The sequence below is a fragment of the Barbus barbus genome (genome assembly GCF_936440315.1).
Source record: "Barbus barbus genome assembly, chromosome: 7".
Lineage (NCBI taxonomy): Eukaryota > Metazoa > Chordata > Actinopteri > Cypriniformes > Cyprinidae > Barbus > Barbus barbus.
This window is the reverse complement of record NC_136735.1, coordinates 5502677-5524297: the sequence shown is the minus strand read 5'-3', so window position 1 is coordinate 5524297 and position 21621 is coordinate 5502677. Positions and strand designations below refer to the sequence as shown.

The window sequence follows — 21621 nt, the reverse complement described above, 5'->3', positions numbered from 1 at the left end:
GGTTCTGATTTGACATGTTTTCATGTTTAGTCATAAATAAATATTTAGAAAAATACTTTTAAAAAAATGTCGCATTTTTGTCGCTGTGTCGCTGCATTAACTCCAGTGATGTTGTGCTTTATCACATGTTCGATATGGGTGGTATAAGTTTAACCAATCAGCGTGTGCATATGTAAAAACAACAGAGTTCTGAAGCGGTGATTGGCTAGTGGCATCACGATGACACACGAGCCCCGCCTCTTTCCGGAAGCTGCCTGTCATGTGACTTGTTTGTTGGCGATCCGCTGTGAGGAACCGCATCATTTCATTACGACAACAAACAAACGCTTGTCCCGCGTAATTTCCCCTTTTCCCCCGCTCTCCCTTCTCCGCCATGGACGAGACGAGCCCGCTGGTCTCTCCGCTTCGCGATTCCAACGATTTCAGCTACGGTCCCACCGAGCCGACCAGTCCCCGGGGCGGATTTGGAGGCACGCCGGGCTCCGTGGTGCGTCTGCCGGCCGGGAGTCCCGGACGCAGCCTCGAGCGGCAGCCGCTCCTGGACAGAGACCGAGGCGCATCGCCCCGCGACCCGCACAGGAACGAGTTCCCGGAGGATCCGGAGTTCAGGGACATCATCCGGAAAGCGGAGCGGGCCATCGAGGAGGGCATCTACCCCGAGCGCATCTACCAGGGCTCCAGCGGCAGCTACTTCGTCAAAGACTCAACAGGGGTGAGAGGTCATCATGTCTTGATGTGTGACTCGTTACATAAGCTCGTCTAATCAGTTTTGTGTGCATTCACTGCTCCACACAGAGCTGAGCATGTTGTGTGTTGAGGAGTCAGAGTAACAGCTGTGTCATCAGGTCAGGCCTGGAGTCATGCAAAGCAGAAATCTGCTTCTGTACAGTTTAAGCTGGACAATTGTGTGTTTCTTCATCTACAGGCACTTTATGTGCTTTTATAGTATGAATGCGAAACTGAAAGTTTTTAGTTAATTATTTAGCATTTTTATTGCACCCTTGTTCCAGACCCAGATGTACAATCATTGTTAAACATGAAGAATGTGTGATAAAATTGAGATAAATGTCACTTTTAGGGTCATTGGACACATTGCTGTGTCATTGCACAGGACAGCAACCTTATCAGGCCCGTAGTTCAACATCTAGATAGCATTTCTAGGCATCACAGTGCTTAGGGGTAGGCAGCTCACTAGCTGTTTGATCAATAAACAAAAAGCTTACCGGCACTTTCTGGTTGAAGCTCTCTTTAGTGAAACAACAGTGCATTATCATGCAGTGATAGAGCTCGTATCAGTACATACTCAATTACCCAGCAGATGCGCACTACGTCTTTTATATGAGACATTAATACAGCTATCCGCTCTCTTTTGGCTTTACAATACAGTTCCATTTGTAAACATTAGTCAATTACATTAGTTAACATGAACTAACAACGAAAAGCACTTATTAATCTCGGTAAATGGTGATTTCAACATTTACTAATACCTCAATAATAATCAAAATCTGTATCTGTTAATACTATTTAATGCATTTGAGATAAAATGAACAGTTTTATTATTATTGGTTAAATTATAAAATACGTTGATCATTGTTAATGTAGTAACTAATGGGATGTTATTGTTAGGTAATCTTATGTTTAATGGGATCTTATTGTAATTACCGTTATGTTTAGCGTACTTGTTTACTGAGAAGACAACGGTATAAGTGAAGTTTGAGCTGAAGAGATGTGAGGTGTGACAAAGCAAAGGCAATCAAGGTAAATATTACATGAAGATTTTGTTTTAAATTGGAAAGTGTTCAGAAATGTGATGCATGTACATCCACCAGTGTTTGCTTTGGATTTGACCTGCTACTTTGTGTGGTCGATGGCTGATAAACTTCATATCTGAATCCTACAGCAGTTTTAGTCCCTCTTGGAATGTTTGTTCACTAGATAGGCAGCTCCCTCAGTTTTAAGACAATGGATGGATAGATGGATGGTCATTTCATCAATACATACTCAGTTCCTCTCTTCTTTAAATGAAACTGTGGAATTACCATGATGGTTTGACACGGTTTAAGGCCTGTCACATGTGTTAAAGCGGCCTAATTCTACAGTATGACTCCTAATGGCTGTGAAGCGTGTTAGACGAGTTTGACTTGCTTTTATTCAGCCACAGAAACAAAATGTTGTAACTCCAGGGTTTAGACCTGGTTTGCACACTGACTCCCTTCTAAATAGTAGATTCAGAAAGAACACAAAGGTTAAAATGAGTTATATTGATTATATTTATCACAGAGCGACTGATATGTGTTTATCATCAGAACTGAGTGAATATGTGAGAGGAACTTCATAATGACTGATAATACTCCTTTTAGAAAAGACGTACTTTAATACACAGACTCTTCCAGATTTACTACATCAAGATGAAGAGATGTTCTATGTTGTCTTTGGTTTTCTGTGATTTGACCGAGGAGTAACAACACTGGGAACTACCGTAGAATAATGGGAACATTATTCTGTACTAGTTCAATTTCAGTGTAAAGTCTTTAGTCTTTAATTTGAAAATGACAAAGAAAATAGGCTGTGAGGTGACCAGAAGTGATCAAAAAACATTATTCCTATCTGCATACAAACCTGTTTTTCATTCATAAAGTTATTCTAGTTTAGCTCATGATTATTAGTCATTATTAGTTAGTCAGATGAGAGTTGATTGAATTATGCTACATACTCCAGCCTGCAGGGGGCAGAACTGAGTTGATGTGGGATCCTCGTGTCTTTGATCTTCAGCGGTGCAGGGCTGGTGTTGTCCTCTCAGCAGTGAACACGTGGCGAGCTTCATATGCTCACTAGTGAGGCAACTCACATGAGTCGTAAGGCACATGACCACATGTACGGTCAGGTGGTCAAATCAAATCACACTTGAGTCACGGAGGCCAGATCAAGTCTTTGTTAAAGGTCATTTTTAGTTGGGAAATCACTAAATGTGTCTAAAAATAAGGTTAAATGTGTAACTATCGTGCAACTAATACTGCATTAAATTCAAGCCATCTCTTAAGCGACTATAATTAATGAAAATGTTGGTGATTAGTATCATTGAGATTTCATCATTGAAAGTTTTTAGTTTTTATGAATATTTTGAATTTATTCACAATTTTTAAATTTTCATTTTAGTTAAACTGTTAGCAATTTTGTGCATTTTTTTTAATATGCATAATAGTTTTTATTTATTTTGAGTTTTAGTTAGTTTAGTACATCAAGTTGAAGGAAATGTAAATGAGAAATGTTGCCTTATAAACTAGCTGAAATAAAATAAGTTGAATAATTAATGAAACAAAGTTTTTGTAGTTTCAGTTTTAGTTAAATATAATAACCCTGGTTATAAATGTGATTTTAGTCTAATATGTGAGATGTAGAGTACGGTTGCATTGAAAAGATTTTTAATTTGGTTTGCTCAAAGGAAAAACGCTGTTTTACTGTCATGCTAAAGAGTAATGTGTGAAAGTTTCAGTTTGAGCAGACTGTGGCGCTCCAGTCATACGATGTGAACCGCACGTGTCGCTTCAGGAAACCTGACCTGAAATCTCCTCTCTCTCTCTCTCTCTCTCTCTCTCTCTCTCTCTCTCTCTCATCTCCAACAGAAGATCATTGGCGTCTTCAAACCAAAGAATGAAGAACCGTACGGCCAGCTGAACCCCAAGTGGACCAAATGGCTGCAGAAGCTCTGCTGTCCGTGCTGTTTTGGCCGGGACTGTCTGGTCCTGAACCAGGGCTACCTGTCAGAAGCTGGTGCCAGTTTGGTGGACCAGAAACTAGAGCTCAACATCGTGCCACGCACCAAGGTATGAGAGCAACACCTACACTTGTGCACTTGTGCAAAACCGAGGTGAATGAGGACGTGAGAAAAAGTAGGGTGATGGTCCTGCTGGTTTGGTGTTTGTTAGTCAGCCTCTTTCATTTCCTGTTGCTGGCACGCTGTAAAACAAACTAGTCAACCGCACAGCTAAACATAAGAGTTACCTCACACTCCCACACTGTCTCTATCACTGACTGCTGACAGACATGTCCTGTATAAAGCTTTCTCTGTGCTCTCTTTCCCTCAGGTCGTGTATTTAGCAAGCGAGACGTTCAATTACAGCGCCATCGACCGAGTAAAGTCTAGAGGAAAGAGGTTAGCGCTAGAAAAAGTGCCCAAGGTGGGCCAACGTTTCCACCGGATTGGCCTGCCACCCAAGGTAAGGTTTATGACAGCGCCACCTATCTGCCTGGAGGAAGAGAAGACATTTTAGATGTCATTGAACTCACTTTATGTTGTAGGTTTATAGTGTTATTTTAGTACCACTGAGATGCAATTTTAGTTATAATGAATAATTTGAATTAGTTTTTTTTCAATATTTTCCTATTTCTTTTCAATTTGTAAATTAAAAAAATGTGCATTTAATTTTAAAATAAATTTAACCTTTATTTCAAGTAAAAAAACTTTTTTAAATGATTTTTGTTTTAGTTAACTATAATAACCCTGTATAGAGCACAATGGTACGATTTCCTAGTAAAAATCCTATTAATCCTTGGAGAAACTTACATTTTAGCAATGCTGTATAAACCTCTCAAGGCAGAAACAGCTTTCTTTTATTTTCTCATAAGCAATCCTAGTTTTGCATTGTATCCTCATGGCTAATTTGAGCTTGCATTCATAATGGGTTGAGTAGTGATGAGTACTAATAAAGGATTTTTGTACCTTTAAAAACACAATTTTTGGTTCAAATCAAGGTTTGTGATGAATTCCTAAATGAAAGCTGCCGAGAAATTAGTTGGATTTGCCTATTATAAACATGTTTCCATTGACACTTGTAGGTTTGTGAACTGGTTTCCATTGGTTGTTTGTAGGTGGGCTCATTCCAGCTCTTTGTAGAGGGATATAAAGACGCCGATTTCTGGCTGCGGCGGTTCGAGGCGGAGCCTTTACCTGAAAACACTAATCGCCAACTTCAGCTACAGTTTGAGAGACTGGTGGTGCTGGATTACATCATCAGAAACACAGGTAACCACGGAAATCAACAAACTGCCAAATTGGTCAAAAACACATTTAGACTATATATTGTCTTTATTTTGTTGTATGGATCTGTAGATCGAGGAAATGACAACTGGCTCATCAAATATGACTGTCCGATGGATACGTCAAGCAACAGGGTGAGTGACCAGATGTGGATTTAGATCCTTTTGGGAGACTCTCTGTCCCGTTATTGTGGTTTTATGTTCATGTTTGTTTATCAAATGCTTTTCTCATGCAGGACAGTGATTGGGTGGTAGTGAAGGACCCCATCATTCAACTGGCAGCGATTGACAACGGACTGGCCTTCCCTCTCAAACACCCGGATTCATGGAGAGCCTGTAAGCCAATCATCATCCACCTCACAAACACATGACCAACTGCTGGCCAATCACATTGCTATTCATTACTAATGCAAACTTAATCACTGAAATCATTTATTTGAAGGTGTTTTGTTTTTGCACAGTCAGTTCAATCTTTTTGTTGAATGTATGTCCTGTAGACCCGTTTTACTGGGCTTGGCTGCCACAGGCTAAAGTTGTGTTTTCCCAAGAGATCCGAGAATTAGTTCTGCCCAAATTTTCCGACCCGAACTTCATCAAAGACCTCGAGGAAGATCTATATGAGCTTTTTAAGGTGAGTCCCAAAGATCGCTTTGAAATTCAGATTAATTCAGCTGGTGATTCGCCATTATGTTTGATTTATGTTTTGAAATGAATACTCTGTATTAACTTGATATTTATATTAACACTGACAGAAAGACCCGGGTTTCGACAGAGGACAGTTCAAGAAGCAGGTCTCAGTAATGAGGGGTCAGGTGAGTCATTAATACTAGATTATACTGGTGTTTAAAGATACTATAAGCACTAATCTACACTATAATATTGTGATATTTTATATGATAGGGCTATGCAATATTGATATTCACCAAAAAATAAATCTATAAACTGTTGATTAATTTTTGATATTTAGCCTGCATCCACAGAGGTGCTCATGAGCATTTCAGTTTCATTTGTGAAAAGTTTCACTTCAAAGGTCTTCAAGACAAACTGACAAAATAAAAGTTCAGCTTAACTTGAAATTGTGCCGGTAAATCACAATTGTATAGTAAATTGCACTTCTCAAAATAATAATAATTTTGAGGAATATAATGAGTCAAGATATTTTTGTCCATGTTTAATGCATGTAATATTCAAGTTCTGATGTGTAGAACCTGTGTGAAAGAATTGATTTCATTAAACACAATTTTGATGTTGATCAATGTTTTAAAGCATAAAACAGACTCCAGCAAAAAAAAATAATAATAATTGGGGCCCTAAATTGGTTGCTCTGTGGAGTTTACTTGAAAACAAATTTTTGAGGTCTAACAAACATGTGGAATGATCTGGGGAAAATACTGTGATTAAATACTATCGCTCAGCCCTATTATTTGGCCACAATATTTTATTTAAACATTAAAAATGTCCTTAGAGGTTTTCAAAAAGGGAAAGGGTTCTTGTGAACTTTAATATGGTTCACAAATGGAATAAAAACTATGCAGCCTGATTTGCAGCAATGCACCTCTATTGGCGATTATTTCCAGCAACTCATTTCTCAAAGCTGCTTGATTCTGATTCTAGATATCTCTTTCCGAGACCTTACCTTAATATTTTCACACTGAAGCGAAAAGAGAGCAACAAGAGCAGGGCAGTTGAATGAAAACCACTCTATGATGTGACACCGTTCAGCTGATGTCTAGTCCTTCGTTGCTCTAGATCCTGAACCTGAGTCAGGCGCTGCGGGAGGGCAAGACGCCGCTGCAGCTGGTGCAGATGCCACCGGTGATCGTGGAGACGGCACGAGCGCCGCAGCGAGCCAACAGCGAGTCCTACACTCAGAGCTTCCAGAGCAGAAGACCCTTCTTCACCTGGTGGTGATGCGCGAATACTGCCTGGTTTTAGTTGCGTTTTTCACTGGGATTTTGGGAACAAACGAGAGTAGGAATAACTGATGACAAACACATAATTCTGAAGGAAAGCATTGCCTTGTTGACTGTTACACTGTATGAACACACAAAGCTCACAGTGACCTGCATGTCGAGTCAGTAAGACGATGAAGGAGAAACTTTCTGCTGTAGTGAAACCTCGATGCTTGACGGATGCTGCTCAACTATATCATTCATAAGCGTTTTCTGGTCAGGGGTTTCTTGCCTCGCATGTGTGTTAATTTCCCTTTTCTCGCAATCGTTGAAAAATCACCTTTTTTTTTCATTTGCATTATATTTTTCTTCAATTTTTTTTTACACTCACCTGTCTGGCGTTCATAACCTGGAGGCGGGATCAACTGAGCGCATGCAGAAACACTGGAACGTTCCATTCTTGCAGTTCTTTTGTTTATCGTTCGATTTCATTTGAAAATTGAAGATTTATTGTAATTGTTTTTTTAACAATATATTCACAGGTGTCAACAAAACTGACCTTAAACGTGACAATGGACTGTATAATTTGTACGTAATGTATTTAATGAAAGATGCTAAAACTATAACCGTGCGATACTCAATAAAAGAACAGACTTGAGTTTTATTTCAAAAACAGTTTAATTGGAAGTTCCAGCTTAATCACGAAGAAAAAAATAACACTTGTGCATGTGGTAGTGTTTACTGATTTTGGCTACATGTTTTCTTCCATATTGCTTCTAAATGTCTGTCCGAGAGACAGAAGAAGACATTAAATAATCAGCACTAGTAGTGTCCAGCATACTTCTACAGGTGATAATACTATCATTTACATATTACCACAGACTATGTGTATCTAAAACAACACTAAAGATTTGATGAGAAATGCAGTAAATGCGAATACATTCTTTGATATTTTGAGATATTAACCATTTAAACACCATTGGAAGGCAAAATGCTCCCGTAAAAGGAGAACTACTGAGAGACTAGTGTTTCAAATACAAGATGCAAGCACATATCATTAAAAGATAGAAACCCAGCACTCTTCGGCCCCGTACATTCATATAAACACCAATAAAAAAAGCTATGGAAGCTTCAATGAGACTTAAATCACTGCATTTAAAGGAACCGATCACCCAAAACATCAAAGTCTTGTCATTTGCTCGCCCACATGTTGTTCCAAACCTGTATGATTTTCTCTTTTCAGTATGAAATAATTACAATGAACACACGATAGTGAATAGGCACAGATACAAAAAAGCAGCTTAAAATAGTCTATATGACTCATGCATTGTTTTTCAAACCTTGTGAAGTCATATAACTTGGAATATAGTGCATAATCATATTTGGTGGTGATTTTTATGTCATTTTTCGAAGTTCAACTGCCTCCGTTCACTCAAATACAAATACTAGTATACTACAAATACTCAAATACTTTTACCCAATATTTTTAGTTTTTTGCTCAAAAGTGATTCTCTGAAATACAATATTTTTTACTGCATTATAGTATAAAATGCTGCATAAAGACAGCAAACAGATACCACCATTATGTATAAATATTTTACCAAATGTAAATAAATGTATAATAATTATTTGACTTTTTTTTTTTTGGTAATGTATCAATAATATTTTTTCAATTCATTTTAATGGGAATTGGATGTTTTTTAGTATAAATACTTTACCAATATAGCTAATGTATCCTTATTGCATTGCAAGTTATGTGTTTTGTTGTCATTTGCTTTATAAAAAAGAAACATCTCATTGTTAATCTTTTGATTTTGGGGTACAATATGACCTGGAAATGTTCTTTACACGCATTATGAGATTCGGCCCAAAAAATGAGCTGTATTTTTAAATGTTTTGTGATGATATTTTTTTTAGAAAAGAGAAGCATAAGCATCTTTTTTTTGTTTTGCACGAGAATTAAGGTGTTTTGGGGATTGTAACAACATGAGGATGAGTAAATGAGACAGAACTGTCATTTCTGGGTGAACTATCCCTATAATAGTGTTTGACGGTTGTGCAATCAGGTCTGAGGACATAAGAACGGCACAAACCCGTAAACAGTGTGTTAAGTTTTCTCAGGACTGTAATCCTGCAGGATTATTGTTAATGTCTGTTCCTTGCCGCTGCAGGTGCTGTAGTGTTGATCATTGCTCAGTTTAGACTAGCGTTTGATTGAGGCGGTGGCTTCAAGTAAATCTATGGTGAGGGCGAGTCTCTCAGGCAGGGATCTGATTGGATGCACTAGTGTCGGATCCGGTGCAGGTATCGCTCCGGGTCCTTCTCCTGAACGGCGTTCCAGCTCCACCTGGGGCCGCCCGAGGGACCCTGTGTCTCTTCCTCCGGGGGCAGGAAGTCAGCTTGGTCACATGATCCAGCCTCGAAAGAGCTCTGCCCTCCACAAGCTCCCAAAGCAGATGCATCATCACCTTCCTTGTCGTTATTATCTTCATCTCCAGTTATGACTTCAGACGTCTGTGCCAGTGAGCCCTCGTTGATCCTGATGGGTGATTAAATAATAATGAATGCACTTGTTAGTTGTAGATCATTATATGCTATGTAATTACAGTATCATGCACATCTGATGTTCACGGGTGGGTGGGAGAGACTCACGCTTTTTCTAGTTTGTTTACAGGGTCTTTAATGTGGCAAGTTTGTGGCTGATCTCATGACCTATATTTGTTTAGATTAGCATGTTTCCATTAACACACACACACACACACACACAACACGCCAGTGTGTGTAGCTGCCATGTGCATCCGAATAAACACTAGTAAATTGACTAGGGTAAATTCTATAAAAGCATATGCAAGTCACATTTCACCCTGAAATCAAAGGAAAGCGTTTTGAATTGAATAAAATAGTGCTTATGTATTTATTTGCAATTTTTACAAATATTTTTGTGCCAGATTTTCACCCAATATTGTTTTGTAATTCTCATTCTCAAAGGTGATTCTCATTACTGAAATACAGTTTTACAATTTTACATACAATTTTACAAAAATACCACAATATAATGATTTTGACTAACTGCTGTCAGGCCGTAAATAAATACTACAAATTTGTATAAATACTTTTACTATAAATACTGTATAATTGCAATACGAAATTACAGGTAATTAGAATATATTTATTTGCTATAAATACCAATATAAATAATGTATAATTTTTTATATTGCAAATGATGATTTTTTTTTAAATACACGACCAATAAAAATTATAATATTTTATTATTGTATAATTAATATTTTTACATTGCAAGTAATGAGAATGAGGGTTTTTTCTGTAAATACAGATATAAAAAAATATTATTGCATTGCAAGTAATGAGAATAATGTAAATACCAATATAAATATTTATAATTATTATTTTTGCATGAGAAGTAAGGAAAAAAAAGAGGTTTGTCTTAAAGTTTTAATCTCATTGTTTATCTTTATATTTTGGGGGAATAATGTGCACAAAAAAACAAAAACAAATCTATCCACAATTTTAGTCGAACACATGGTTGCATTTCAGTCAATAGCTAATAAACTAAATGTGCCAGCAATCCTGTATATAAATATTACAATGGTGTTGAGTGCATTTTAAGTGACAATTTACAAAATCAAAAGCAGGTTTTATTTTGCAGATAATTTCAGTCTGATTCTGTACAAGTTCATTTCAATACTGCAGACTAAATTATTAATGAAGTTTAATAGGCTACTTACATTTAGAGTTTTAAACCAAACACTACGCTATCAATACAATACAGCCACATACATGCTTTAATGAATACTATGTTCTCATCTGAAAATAATAAATTTCTCTCTCACCTGAGATGACCGAACGCCCGCACCCATCGTGTTCCTGTGCCATCTTTATGAGCCTCCACCCTGAGGCCGCTCCGGTTCCTCGCTCGGACTCTGAGCCCCACCAGCGCCTGGGCCAGACCCGTCTCCACCTCCGCCCTGGCTCCGTCCTCGTCCTCCTCCCGGTCTGCTCCGTCCTCTCCGGCCGTCGCTCTGCGGTTCCCCCACACCATCCGCGCCCTCTGCTCGGCGTCCGGGTCTCCCGCCGCCTGGAAGAGCCGCCGTAGCTGCCGCAGGTTCACGCCCTGGAAGATGTTGGCGGTGCCGGACTTACGGTTCCGGCGCTCGGAGCCCGGCGGGCGGGTAAACGTGGGCTGGGACGGGCCTGCGAGAACAGGGGCTGAGGCCACGTCCTCCATCTGCGGAACAAGAGGTGAAGGTCACAAGGTCAAATGTTATATAGCACTTCTGAGAAGATGACAAGAAATTTTTATAAACTAGAGGTGTGTCCCAAATCATGTTCTTATGCACTTCTATGACGTTTTGTGGTATAAATAGTGCAAGTTGCGTGTTCACACTGAAAATTCCAAAAAGAAAAAGTGCACTTTAAATAACTGAAAAAAAAACAAAGTGTGGAATGTTGGACACGTCATGCACTCAAATGTAGCAGCTTTAATTACGTTGCAAAACGGGAGGGGTGATCATATTCCAATTATTAATAACAAAATAACCTTATAAAATCTATACACTACGTATAAGTACATGGTGTATAAAGCGCGTCATTTGGGCCGCAGTATTTGTTTGTATACAGTTGCTAAGATGTATTATTTTTCCTATGTTGTTAGCAACAGGCTAACATCATGCTAGCAAAATACTAAGGCCCGGTTTCACAGACAGGGCTTAGACTAAACCAGGATTAGGCCATAGTTCAATTAGGACATTTAAGTAATTTTTTATTAACATGCCTTAGAAAAAACATTACTGGTGTGCATCTTGAGACAAAACAAAGGCACTGATATGTTTTAAGATCAGTCAGTATTCGGAACACTTTTATTTAACTCTAATATGTCAACAAAACACGAATTTTAAACCTGGGTTTATCCAAAATTCAGATTATGTTCTGAAAGCATATGAAAGCATGAAATGTACTGTGATTAATCAACCTGTGGTTGGTACGTCAATGGAAAAAGAGTATTTAAAAAGCACTGCAGGTTCAGGCATTAGCCTACTGACCTCTATAGACAAAGGCTATTAGCTGCCATTGAGTCTCTATTATTACAGCAGTCTAAACAAGCCTGTGTGGTGCTTCTATGCATCCTAAAAACTGGCCATCATAGGTAAAACATCTACTAAAATAGCCTAGAATGGATTATTGGGATGTTTATGTTGCTTGAAAAATATATAAGTCAGAATGCATGGATAAATTTTGAATGGTCTTCAGGGTAGAAGAGGTCTCATAGTTTTGACATCTTGCAGCTGTTAACCTGCTAAACTAACCAGCCAAACCTTGGCCCCCGGTCCGAGCAGAAAGGCTGTGTTCAGAACAGAATATACACTGTGTGTACTTAACAGTGTGCACTGCATACTGCTCTTTTTGACGTATGCATTACGCACAGATTAACACGCAAACTGGCCCAAATGAGTATGAGCATGCTATTTAATTACTGCTGAAAGATAAACAGGAATGTCTAGTTAGCTTGTGATCATTAGATCTGGGGAGAAACTGAATGACCAAGGGCGCATGGGCGTTTTGTTGATGCGTAAACGATCATATTAAATCACTGCGTCTCCAAAATAATATTAAATATTGTAAACTAAATTAAATGGTTCACAGTCCCGAAAGCGGTGTTTGAATATGCTTTCTGCCTTCATGTCTCAGATTTCTCAGTAAATGACTGCTTTGGCTCATGTTCTTCAGTGATATATTTATGATATATTTGACATATTATGATATATTTGTCTCAAAGGCTGGTGAAGATGAGTCACGTGACTGCACTGCGGTGACGCACGAGCATCCGCAGTGAGTGACAGCTGCGCGAGGACCGACTGCAAACAAGCCACTGTAAACCCCACTTAACACACATTAAAGCACATAAGCGTATATTCAAAGATATATGCTCGGTTAAGAGTGACGGATCACAAAGACAAAGCACAGTCGTTGCGCGTTAGTCGTATTTCCAGGTGGGAATGCGGTTCCGGTTTAGGAAAAACACATGAAAAAGACATCAACGACACAATTATGTAAAAATATACTCACCTTTTCAGTGTGAACTAGTGTCTTTGAATCGTTTGCATATTATGTCTTTGGAATCGCTTTAGGGAAAGCAGCAGAAGGTGTAGTAAACAGCAGGGCTGTTTGTCTCCGTCTGTGTCAGGCGAGCGGAACGGACAGAAAACATTAACGCTTAGAATCATCACCTACTGTACCGCGCTGACCAATCAGACGATCGGAATAGACGATTGAACCCGCCTCCAAACCGCGTCCGGCCAATCACATCTCTCCTTCATGTGTGTGTGTGTGTGTGTGTGTGTGTGTGTGTGTGTGACTGAGAAACTGTAATCCTTCATTGACGTCAGTGCTGCCGCACACGTGTCAGTATAAGTGAAACTGTCTCGAGAAAAAACTCGGTTACATTTATTCTGGTATTTACAATTACCATTAATATAAACATCTCTAAAAAGCATTTCAAATTATTTAAAAGCATAGAGCACGATTTTCTTAGCCACTATTATTTATTTTATATATATATAAATTTCCTTACAGGTGGTATTTGACTCTGAGCTTGTACTTTTCCTTTATGTAACATCAGATTTCTGACGCATAACATTAAAAAGGAACATTAATTGCTATAAACGTATATTGATAACCCAAATAAGTAGTATGCCTACTATTTATTTGCTGCAGAAGCAATGTAGAAAAAACCTGAGTTATTGATGTATTTTCTTTTACCGCCAACAGAGGGAGACACCGGCCAGTGTTGATTAGCAGAACTAGTCCGAGTACAGAGGTAGTGTTCATAGATTTATGGATCCTCCTTTTCTTCTTCATGGAAGCAGGTAAAGCTGATTAGATATGTATCTATCCCACAAATCTTGATTTTCCTAAAAGCCACAAAGAGACATGAGAAAAATCTTATGTTACACAGCTAAACATCCTGAACTGAAGGAAGATCACAGTTTATACCATTATTTATGCAGTATACATATATATATGGTATATTTATATTAATAATACATTGCAATTGTAATCTTAGCCATGGCCCTCAACAGATCAAAGCCCTTTTCTTTAGGCGTCTCTGCTTTAAAAGAGACACTGCAGTAAGTATTGAAACATATAATAATGCCATTTGAACTAGATGTGTCAGGAGTAATGTCCCATAATGCATATGTTTGTGATTTATTTTACTGACAGCTGTTAAATGATGGTGAATATGGGGCCACTATGATCATCCAAAATGGAAATCACTGTGACCTCACTGCTGTGTGCTTGTGTGAGATATTTCTGTTAATGACTTTATATGAATGTAAATATGATTATGACCTATTAATAATATAAAATATACAAGTGGATGTTCCTAAATATGTCATGTAGGCTATTATTTGCATTATGTAGAATCATATCCTCATCGGCACAAAATGCAGGTCTCAATCAGTTGCAAATAAGTCCCACTGTGGCAGTATCAATGATACCACCCTGGATATTTATAAAGTCATCTGTAAATTCAAGCTTACAACAAATATTAAAAGAAAATTCCAAATAATGCCACAGTGGGTAATACCGTAGTTCAAAAGTAAAGCAGTATCAAGATTAATTATTCATATTTACAGATGGATCAAAACAGCCGGTGCAGCTTTTTTCATTCCTCATTATGAAGTAGTAGAAAAAGAAAGAACAACAGACTATCTCTGTCAGGGCTTTATCACAGCAGTTTACTAGAAAGAGACCCAGATGCAGAATGATTATGTTCAAATGAATTAAAAGCATCTAGCACGATTTTTCTTAGAAGGTGCTGTTATTTATTTATTTAAATTTTTGATAATTTCCTTACAGGTGGTATTTGGCTCTGAACTTGTATTTTCCTTTATGTAACATCAGCTTTCTGAAGCATAACATTAAAGAAGAACATTACTTGCTATAAACGTATATTGATAACCCAATTAAATAGTACTGTTTATTTGCCACAGCAGCGTAGAATTAAAACTGAATTATTGATGTCTTTTGTTTTTCCGCCAACATGGGAGACACAGGCCAGTGTTGATTAGCAGAATTAGTCAGAGTACTAAGGTAGTATTCATATATTTATTGATCATCCTTTTTATCTGTTTAAACTGTGCTCATAAAACCGGAAAACTTTTTTGCGGCCGCCCATCTACACCCCGCTCCTCCCCTTTTAACCCGAGGTGGTGTCCATCAAAGTGAAAGTAAAATCTATCGGCCTATGTTGGAAATTTACGAAAACAGAAACACCTTGACGCAAATATCAAAAAGTTGAGTTTCATTCTCAATGGAACCTGGTGGAGATCCGCATTATGAGGAACAATCCACAGACACATTTCCACACAGGTGAGTGTGTCACAAAAACAGAATCGACGTACTTCCTAGTCTAGAGCTAGAAAAGATAAGAGCTTGGCAAACTAACTTACGTCACGCCGCGTCGGATTCCGCCATGTTTTAGGAAATCACCACAGAAAAAAGCCGACCATTTACTATTAATATTTTTTGAAAGCCATCTTACATACTCTTAGAATAAAACGGACTAATAAGTAAATCTCTTTAAATAAAAAAATCTCTCTGTGGTTTGTCTGAGAGGCTGCATATATTCATTATTCAGTGTCCTTCACTGCAGTGGTACTGATATAGACTAACTGCTAAAACACTTTGGTTAGAGCAGCAAAACCATGCCTATTTTTAAAGGGGAGAATACATAGCTAGATCTTAAACAGAGGATCGTTTAGCATTGTTATACATCACAATATTTCCCTGTAAATCTGCTCAGTGTAAAGAATGAAGCTATTATAGAAGTAACAGAACTTACTGTAAGCTGCTTTGAATCGATGTTTATTGTGGATGCTGTACAAATAAATAATGAACCAAGTTGAAGATTCTTACAGAGATCAATTATTAAGCCATATCTTATTTGAGTTGTTACCGAGTTTCAGTTTAACTTTAATCCGAGTGTGAATGTAGACATTATAGGCTATTATTTTATGCTTATGTGATTCAAGTTAAGACCGTGTTGAATGATTAACGCTTACTGTGTCAACAGCGTTAATCAAAAGCAGAGGTATTTCATGCAGACACTGATAATGGCTAACTTATGGCATCTGATGTAAAGTGAGGCTTAACCACTCCAACGCGATTTTAAGTAGAATAATAGAAACATTAAATAATATCAACGTCTTTATTCACTATATTATCCAGTCTCCGCGGTAGCTCCCGTTACCTAAATTCCCAGAATGCATTGCCGCTGTGACGACACATTCCCAGATAGACAGGCGTTGTGTAATACTGTCTGCAATGCAGTTTTTTAATTGTATGGATACATATCTAGGCCTATAAACCTAGGTTTATAGGCCCACAATATCTGTCTAAAAGTGTGTGTGTGTGTGTGTGTGTGTGTGTGTGTGTGTGTGTGTGTGTGTGTGTGTGCAGCCCATTTTAGCTTAACTTTTATAAACTAAACTTTTATAAGAGCATGTCAAAACATTGTTCATAAGCCTTTGCTTTGTTGGTAAGCTTACAATGCAATATCAGTTACTGTGATTTTCTGTAAAAATTTAAAGAGACAAGACACTTAAGACAATTAGCCTATTCCACATAATAATATGCAATAAAACAATAATAGGCTACAATTAGTTAACACCTATGATACTTAGCTTGCTGTTCTTCTCAAATGAATCCGTGAGTACAGTTTACAAACCCGCGGGAACGGATTGCGAAAGCGTGCGCACGGATTATGAATTTGTTGGTATGGATTCAAAAACCGAAGGTTCTATGAAGGTAAAATGACGTCAGAAAGATTTGCATGCGCAGGGTAAGATTTGTGAAAGTGTACATAAGATAGCAGGCGTAAATTAATTTAGCATGCGCAAGAAAAGATTCGTAAAAGTGTAAATCACGCTTCGAGCGTAAGAAAAAAAGATTTGCAGCCTTTTACTGATTTTTGTAAGTGTAATTCATGTATTGTGAAAGTATCTGCACGACTATGCATAATTTCACCATGTCTCCTGATCAGGGTTGATGCCAGATTTTAGTTTTTCCTTTAACGTGTATTTAAAGGAGATTTTACGGTACTAAATATTTACCCCTAAATTATGCTTTTACCATCTGTAATGCCATATGTAACCACTAGATGGCTGTATAACCATATAAAATATCAACATTACATTGTATTTCATGGTTTCTGGAAACATTTTATTCAGATATAGTTACTTTGCATTTGGTTTTTCATTTAGATGCATATATTTAGACATTATTAAAGACATTTTTTTTTTTCAAAGTAGTTGTACTTTTTTAAATGTTGATTTGGTTTGAAGTGTCAGTGTTTGCATTATAGTCAAATCTGGAGACAAAGCGCTATGAAACATTTTGATTGTAAAGTTTAACATTATTTCAGTGGTGTAGGCAGATTATCTAAAATCTTACATTTCAATGCAATGTCGAACCAATCCAATAAACTTCACTCTAGCTTGAAAATGAGTATATGAGCACATGGTAGTCAGCCTAATGGTACACAGCTTCTAAGGATCATGCTTTTTGTTTTATTATTTTATTTTATTGTATTATTAATTTATTTTTTAATGTGTGCATTAAAAATACCATCCCCGCAATAAGAATGATGCTGAGTCAAATTAAGATAAAGATGTGTTCTCACGTCTGGAGTGTTTATTGAACCAATCAGTTAAGAGAATATTGTGAAAATTTTCAATATTGAAGACACCTGGTGCCACACTCAGCTAATTAACTCAAAACTATCCACTATCAGAGCAACATGGGCTCTCATAACACCTGAGCAGTGCCACAGACTGATTGACTCCATGCCACGCCGCATTGCTGCAGTAATCCAGGCCAAAGGAGCCCCAACTAAATATTGGGTGCTGTACATGCTCATACTTTTCATGTTCATACTTTCAGTTGGCCAACATTTCTAAAAATCATTTTTTTTGCATTGGTCTTAATTGATATTCTAATTTTCTGAGATACTGAATTTGGGACTTTCATTAGTTGTCAGTTATAATCAAATCAAATCACTTTTATTGTCACATCACCACAGCACATGTGCCTTCGTGAGTGAAATTCTTGAGAGCGTGCTCCAGACAGTGCAGAAACAATTTACATATAGACATTACCATACATACGTACAGACTTATACAGATGACAATGTGTAATATACACATACATATACTCAGTACACACAGTGTACTATTAGACAGACATACAGTTACCGATACACATTATACACAGTATGCAGTACACATTCTACGTTATATACACACAGTAATATGCGAAGATGCAGCAGATTATATATAAACCGGATGTGCAAATGTCATGGATGTGCATTGGATGGTATCCAGTGCTGGCAAAAGGATTGTTGTATTTGTGCAGTAGTGTACTGGTAGTCCAGTTTGAACTGTATGGGATTAAAGTGCAGTGCGTGGTATATTGTAAAGTGGGAGTGTGCTGTAGGGTGTATTAGTTTTGACTGTTCATTAGCCTGATAGCCTGAGGAAAAAAGCTATCCCTCAGTCGGCTGGTGCGGGATCGGATGCTGCGGAGACATCTTCCTGAGGGCAGCAGAGAGAGCAGTCTGTGGGACGGGTGGCTGGAGTCACTGATGATCCTCCGGGCTTTCTTTATACACCGCCTGGTGTAGATGTCCTGGAGGGAGGGAAGCTCACCTCCAACAATGTGACGGGCAGTTCGCACAACCCTTTGCAGAGCTTTGCGGTTGCCAACGGTGCTGTTTCCAAACCAGGCGGTGATGCAGCCTGTCAGGATGCTCTCCACAGTGCAGGTGTAGAATGATCTGAGGATGCTGGGGCTCATTCCAAACTTCCTCAGCCGTCTCAGGAAGAAGAGGCGTTGGTGTGTCTTCTTCAGCACTGCATCTGTGTGAGCGGACCATGTGAGATCCTCAGTGATGTGAACACCGAGGAATTTGAAGCTGTTTACTCGCTCCACAGGTGTCATGTCAATGGTGATGGGTGTGTGTTCTCTGCTCTGTCTCCTGAAATCCACCACCAGCTCCTTGGTCTTGTCGATGTTGAGTGAGAGGTGGTTCTCTTGACACCATTTAGTCAGGGTTCTCACCTCCTCTCTGTAGGCCGTCTCATCGTTGTCAGTGATCAGGCCTATCACCGTTGTGTCGTCAGCAAATTTGACGATGACGTTGGAGCTGTGTGTTGCTGTACAGTCATGTGTGTACAGGGAGTACAGGAGTGGGCTGAGGACGCAGCCCTGAGGAGCACCAGTGTTGAGGGTCAGCGGGGATGAAGTGTTGATCATATCATCAAAATTAAAGGAAATAAACATTTGAAATATATCAGTCTGTGTGTAATGAATGAATCTAATATACAAGTTTCACTTTTTGAATGGTATTACTGAAATAAATCAAACTTTTTCATGATATTCTAATTTTATGACCAGCACCTGTAAATAGCGGGTTATTTGAGGAATATTTTGCCCTATGCACACAAGAACTCATTTAGACAGTTGCAACGATTTTTTTTCTCCACACACATATTGGTTTTACGCGGTCAATCTGTATTGCAGCTCTTGAAACGGTTGTTTTCACTTGCAAAACGCTGTGCACAGGTTTGAAATACATTTGGCTATATTTGGGCGAAACAACAGTGCCAAAAGTGTAAGAGCGGAAAAATGGAAGTCAGAAGAATACAGGTCATATTTATTTTGCCTTAGCATGAAGTTGCAGTTTCACAATACATGAATTACACTTACAAAAATAGGTAAAAAGCTGCAAATATTTTTTTCTTACGCTTGAAATGCGATTTACACTTTTACGAATCTTTTCTTGCGCATGCAAAATTAATTTACGCTTGCTATCTTATGTACACTTTCACAAATCTTACCCTGCGCATGCAAATCTTTTTGACATCATTTTACCTTCATAAGGTACGGTTTACAAAATCTGAGTGCACGTCTTGGAAATTCGTGGGTACAGTTTATTAATCTGTGGGCATGATTTGTTAAACTGAGGGAACAGTTTAAGAATTTGTGAGTACGGTTTATAAACTGAGGGGACGGATTGCAAAAGCGTCGCCAAGGATTGTTTTTTTTTGTTTTTGTTTTTTCCTACAGGTGACGTGCTGGGCTCCGTGGTTTTACTCTTACTGATTACCATCACAAAATTTTATGGCGTAAACTGTATTTGGCTCCAAGTACATCATTCAGTAATTTTTCATCATGCCATGCATCACTGCAATCTCTAGAAATAATCTAACAATTTCAACTCAATTAAATATTTCATCATGTTTCATTTATTTGACAAATAATTTTGTATTGTAGTGTCAGGGGCATCATGCACTCATTATTTTTGAGGGGGGCACGAGTGAAAGAGGGGGCGGGGCAGCAGCCACAATAACACTGTATAACTGATATAGGCTTATGTCCCTACTGAAAAAATAAAATAAAACCATCACAGAACATTTGAATGGCTTCCACTACAAATACCTTTACAAACATTACAAACCATCAACATTTAACCATTAAAAATGGTTTTCTGTAGTGTGTTTTGGGACATATTCCGTTAGGATTTATTGGTTTCAACAAGTCACCAATAGAAGGTGACAATTACCAGTAGTAGTCCCATTATAACCAGTAAAACCATTACTAATTTTGTAATGGCGTCTATTGATTTTATTTCAGCAGGGGTTTTATATTTATTTATTTATTTTTTATTCGATATATCCTTAAATATTATCATGAAATATCTCGATTCTCAAATATGTGCAATTAAATGCATTTTGCACCTTTATAGATTATGTTATTTCCATTTGGTTTCTAAAGGGCGATAGGCAAAGTAAATTAGCCCAATACGGCTAAAATATTAAATACGCATAAAAGCCCGTCTTTTTACTTAAGTACCAGATATGGGTGTCATGCCATAAAATACCTTTAATACGACTGACTTTGTATTTAATGTGCATTTAACTACTGAATTTGACTAATTAGCCGATAACACTTTCAGTGTATACAAAAAGAGAGCAAAGACAATTTACATGATAAAATAACAGTTTCACTTTAGTCCAGCGAATTCAAGCACTCTCAAAAACTGCCATAATAATCTCTAAAGCTGTTTAAGATCATACTTACATTCGCACATCTTCACTTTCTTGTTTCTTATATTAAATAATATTATGAGAGAATTGGAGAATTCAGTCAGCCAGCGCGCGCGGTGACGAAACTGCGTGTTTCAGCGATGACTCATCTGAACGCCTCTGATTGGTCCTTGCATTCATAAGCTCAACAGAATCGTATGTGATTGGTTATAAAGCGCAGTTCTTTAAAAAAGTGTGTTTCTGGCTCTGTGCCAGCCAGCGAATACAGATTTGAATTTAGCAGTTGGTGATGTTTTTATTTTAGTTTATAGGACAAACTGGGCATTTCACCCAAAATTGTTTGCTGTAATACGAATCCAAATTTAGGGGGGCCAAGGGGGGGGGGGGGGGGGGGGGGGTCAAGCTTGTTGACAGGGGGGCACTACTATCCAAGCCCCCCACCCCCACTAGAACCACCCCTGAGTATATCATTCTTATTGTTACCGGTGTTTTGTAGATTTGTGCTATCCTGTCAGATTTTCCTACCTCCCATTAAAACAGTAGGTAGTACAATTCAACAACGAAAA

At 38.1% G+C, this 21621-nt stretch overlaps 3 protein-coding genes across 5 annotated transcripts in view; 2 read left to right on the top strand and 1 right to left on the bottom strand.

Annotated features, from left to right (window-relative positions):
* Nucleotides 1-235: 235 nt before the first annotated feature.
* On the top strand, nucleotides 236-7658 carry LOC306872492 (phosphatidylinositol 4-kinase type 2-alpha). The gene is made up of 9 exons (XM_079421069.1): nucleotides 236-712; nucleotides 3624-3824; nucleotides 4086-4217; nucleotides 4870-5023; nucleotides 5111-5172; nucleotides 5274-5373; nucleotides 5535-5668; nucleotides 5790-5849; nucleotides 6787-7658. The coding sequence occupies exons 1-9, from the start codon at nucleotides 374-376 to the stop codon at nucleotides 6946-6948; spliced, it is 1344 nt and encodes a 447-aa protein (XP_079277195.1). The 5' UTR covers nucleotides 236-373; the 3' UTR covers nucleotides 6949-7658.
* Nucleotides 7597-13858, bottom strand: avpi1 (arginine vasopressin induced 1). 2 transcript variants are annotated; one of them, XM_079421070.1, is made up of 3 exons: nucleotides 13707-13858; nucleotides 10781-11175; nucleotides 7597-9468 (listed from the first exon to the last, which is right to left on the bottom strand). In XM_079421070.1, the coding sequence occupies exons 1-3, from the start codon at nucleotides 13803-13805 to the stop codon at nucleotides 9213-9215; spliced, it is 750 nt and encodes a 249-aa protein (XP_079277196.1). In that variant the 5' UTR covers nucleotides 13806-13858; the 3' UTR covers nucleotides 7597-9212. The 2 variants fall into 2 exon arrangements, with proteins under 2 accessions (XP_079277196.1, XP_079277197.1); XM_079421071.1 differs by lacking the exon at nucleotides 13707-13858 and adding an exon at nucleotides 13014-13169.
* Nucleotides 13859-15149: 1291 nt separating this feature from the next.
* LOC306872491 (NLR family CARD domain-containing protein 3-like) overlaps nucleotides 15150-21621 on the top strand; it is a 55796-nt gene continuing 49324 nt past the window's right edge. The window contains exon 1 of one of the 2 annotated variants that reach the window (XM_079421067.1): nucleotides 15150-15320. In XM_079421067.1, coding sequence (XP_079277193.1) covers nucleotides 15262-15320 — 59 coding nt within the window. In that variant the 5' untranslated portion in view covers nucleotides 15150-15261. The remainder of the gene's footprint in view (nucleotides 15321-21621) is intronic. The other variant, XM_079421066.1, reaches the window with a different exon arrangement.

What these genes read in the sequence shown, in the direction of transcription:
- LOC306872492 (XM_079421069.1), top strand. Translation starts at nt 374, where the DNA reads ATGGACGAGACGAGCCCGCTGGTCTCTCCGCTTCGCGATTCCAACGAT. An exon ending in ACATCGTGCCACGCACCAAG is followed by an intron (nt 3,825 to 4,085) that starts GTATGAGAGCAA and finishes TCTTTCCCTCAG; the next exon opens with GTCGTGTATTTAGCAAGCGA. An exon ending in GGATTGGCCTGCCACCCAAG is followed by an intron (nt 4,218 to 4,869) that starts GTAAGGTTTATG and finishes GGTTGTTTGTAG; the next exon opens with GTGGGCTCATTCCAGCTCTT.
- avpi1 (XM_079421070.1), bottom strand. Translation starts at nt 13,805, where the DNA reads ATGAAGAAGAAAAGGAGGATCCATAAATCTATGAACACTACCTCTGTA. An exon ending in GGTGTCTCCCTCTGTTGGCG is followed by an intron (nt 11,176 to 13,706) that starts GTAAAAGAAAAT and finishes CTTGTTCCGCAG; the next exon opens with ATGGAGGACGTGGCCTCAGC. An exon ending in CGGGCGTTCGGTCATCTCAG is followed by an intron (nt 9,469 to 10,780) that starts GTGAGAGAGAAA and finishes ATCACCCATCAG; the next exon opens with GATCAACGAGGGCTCACTGG.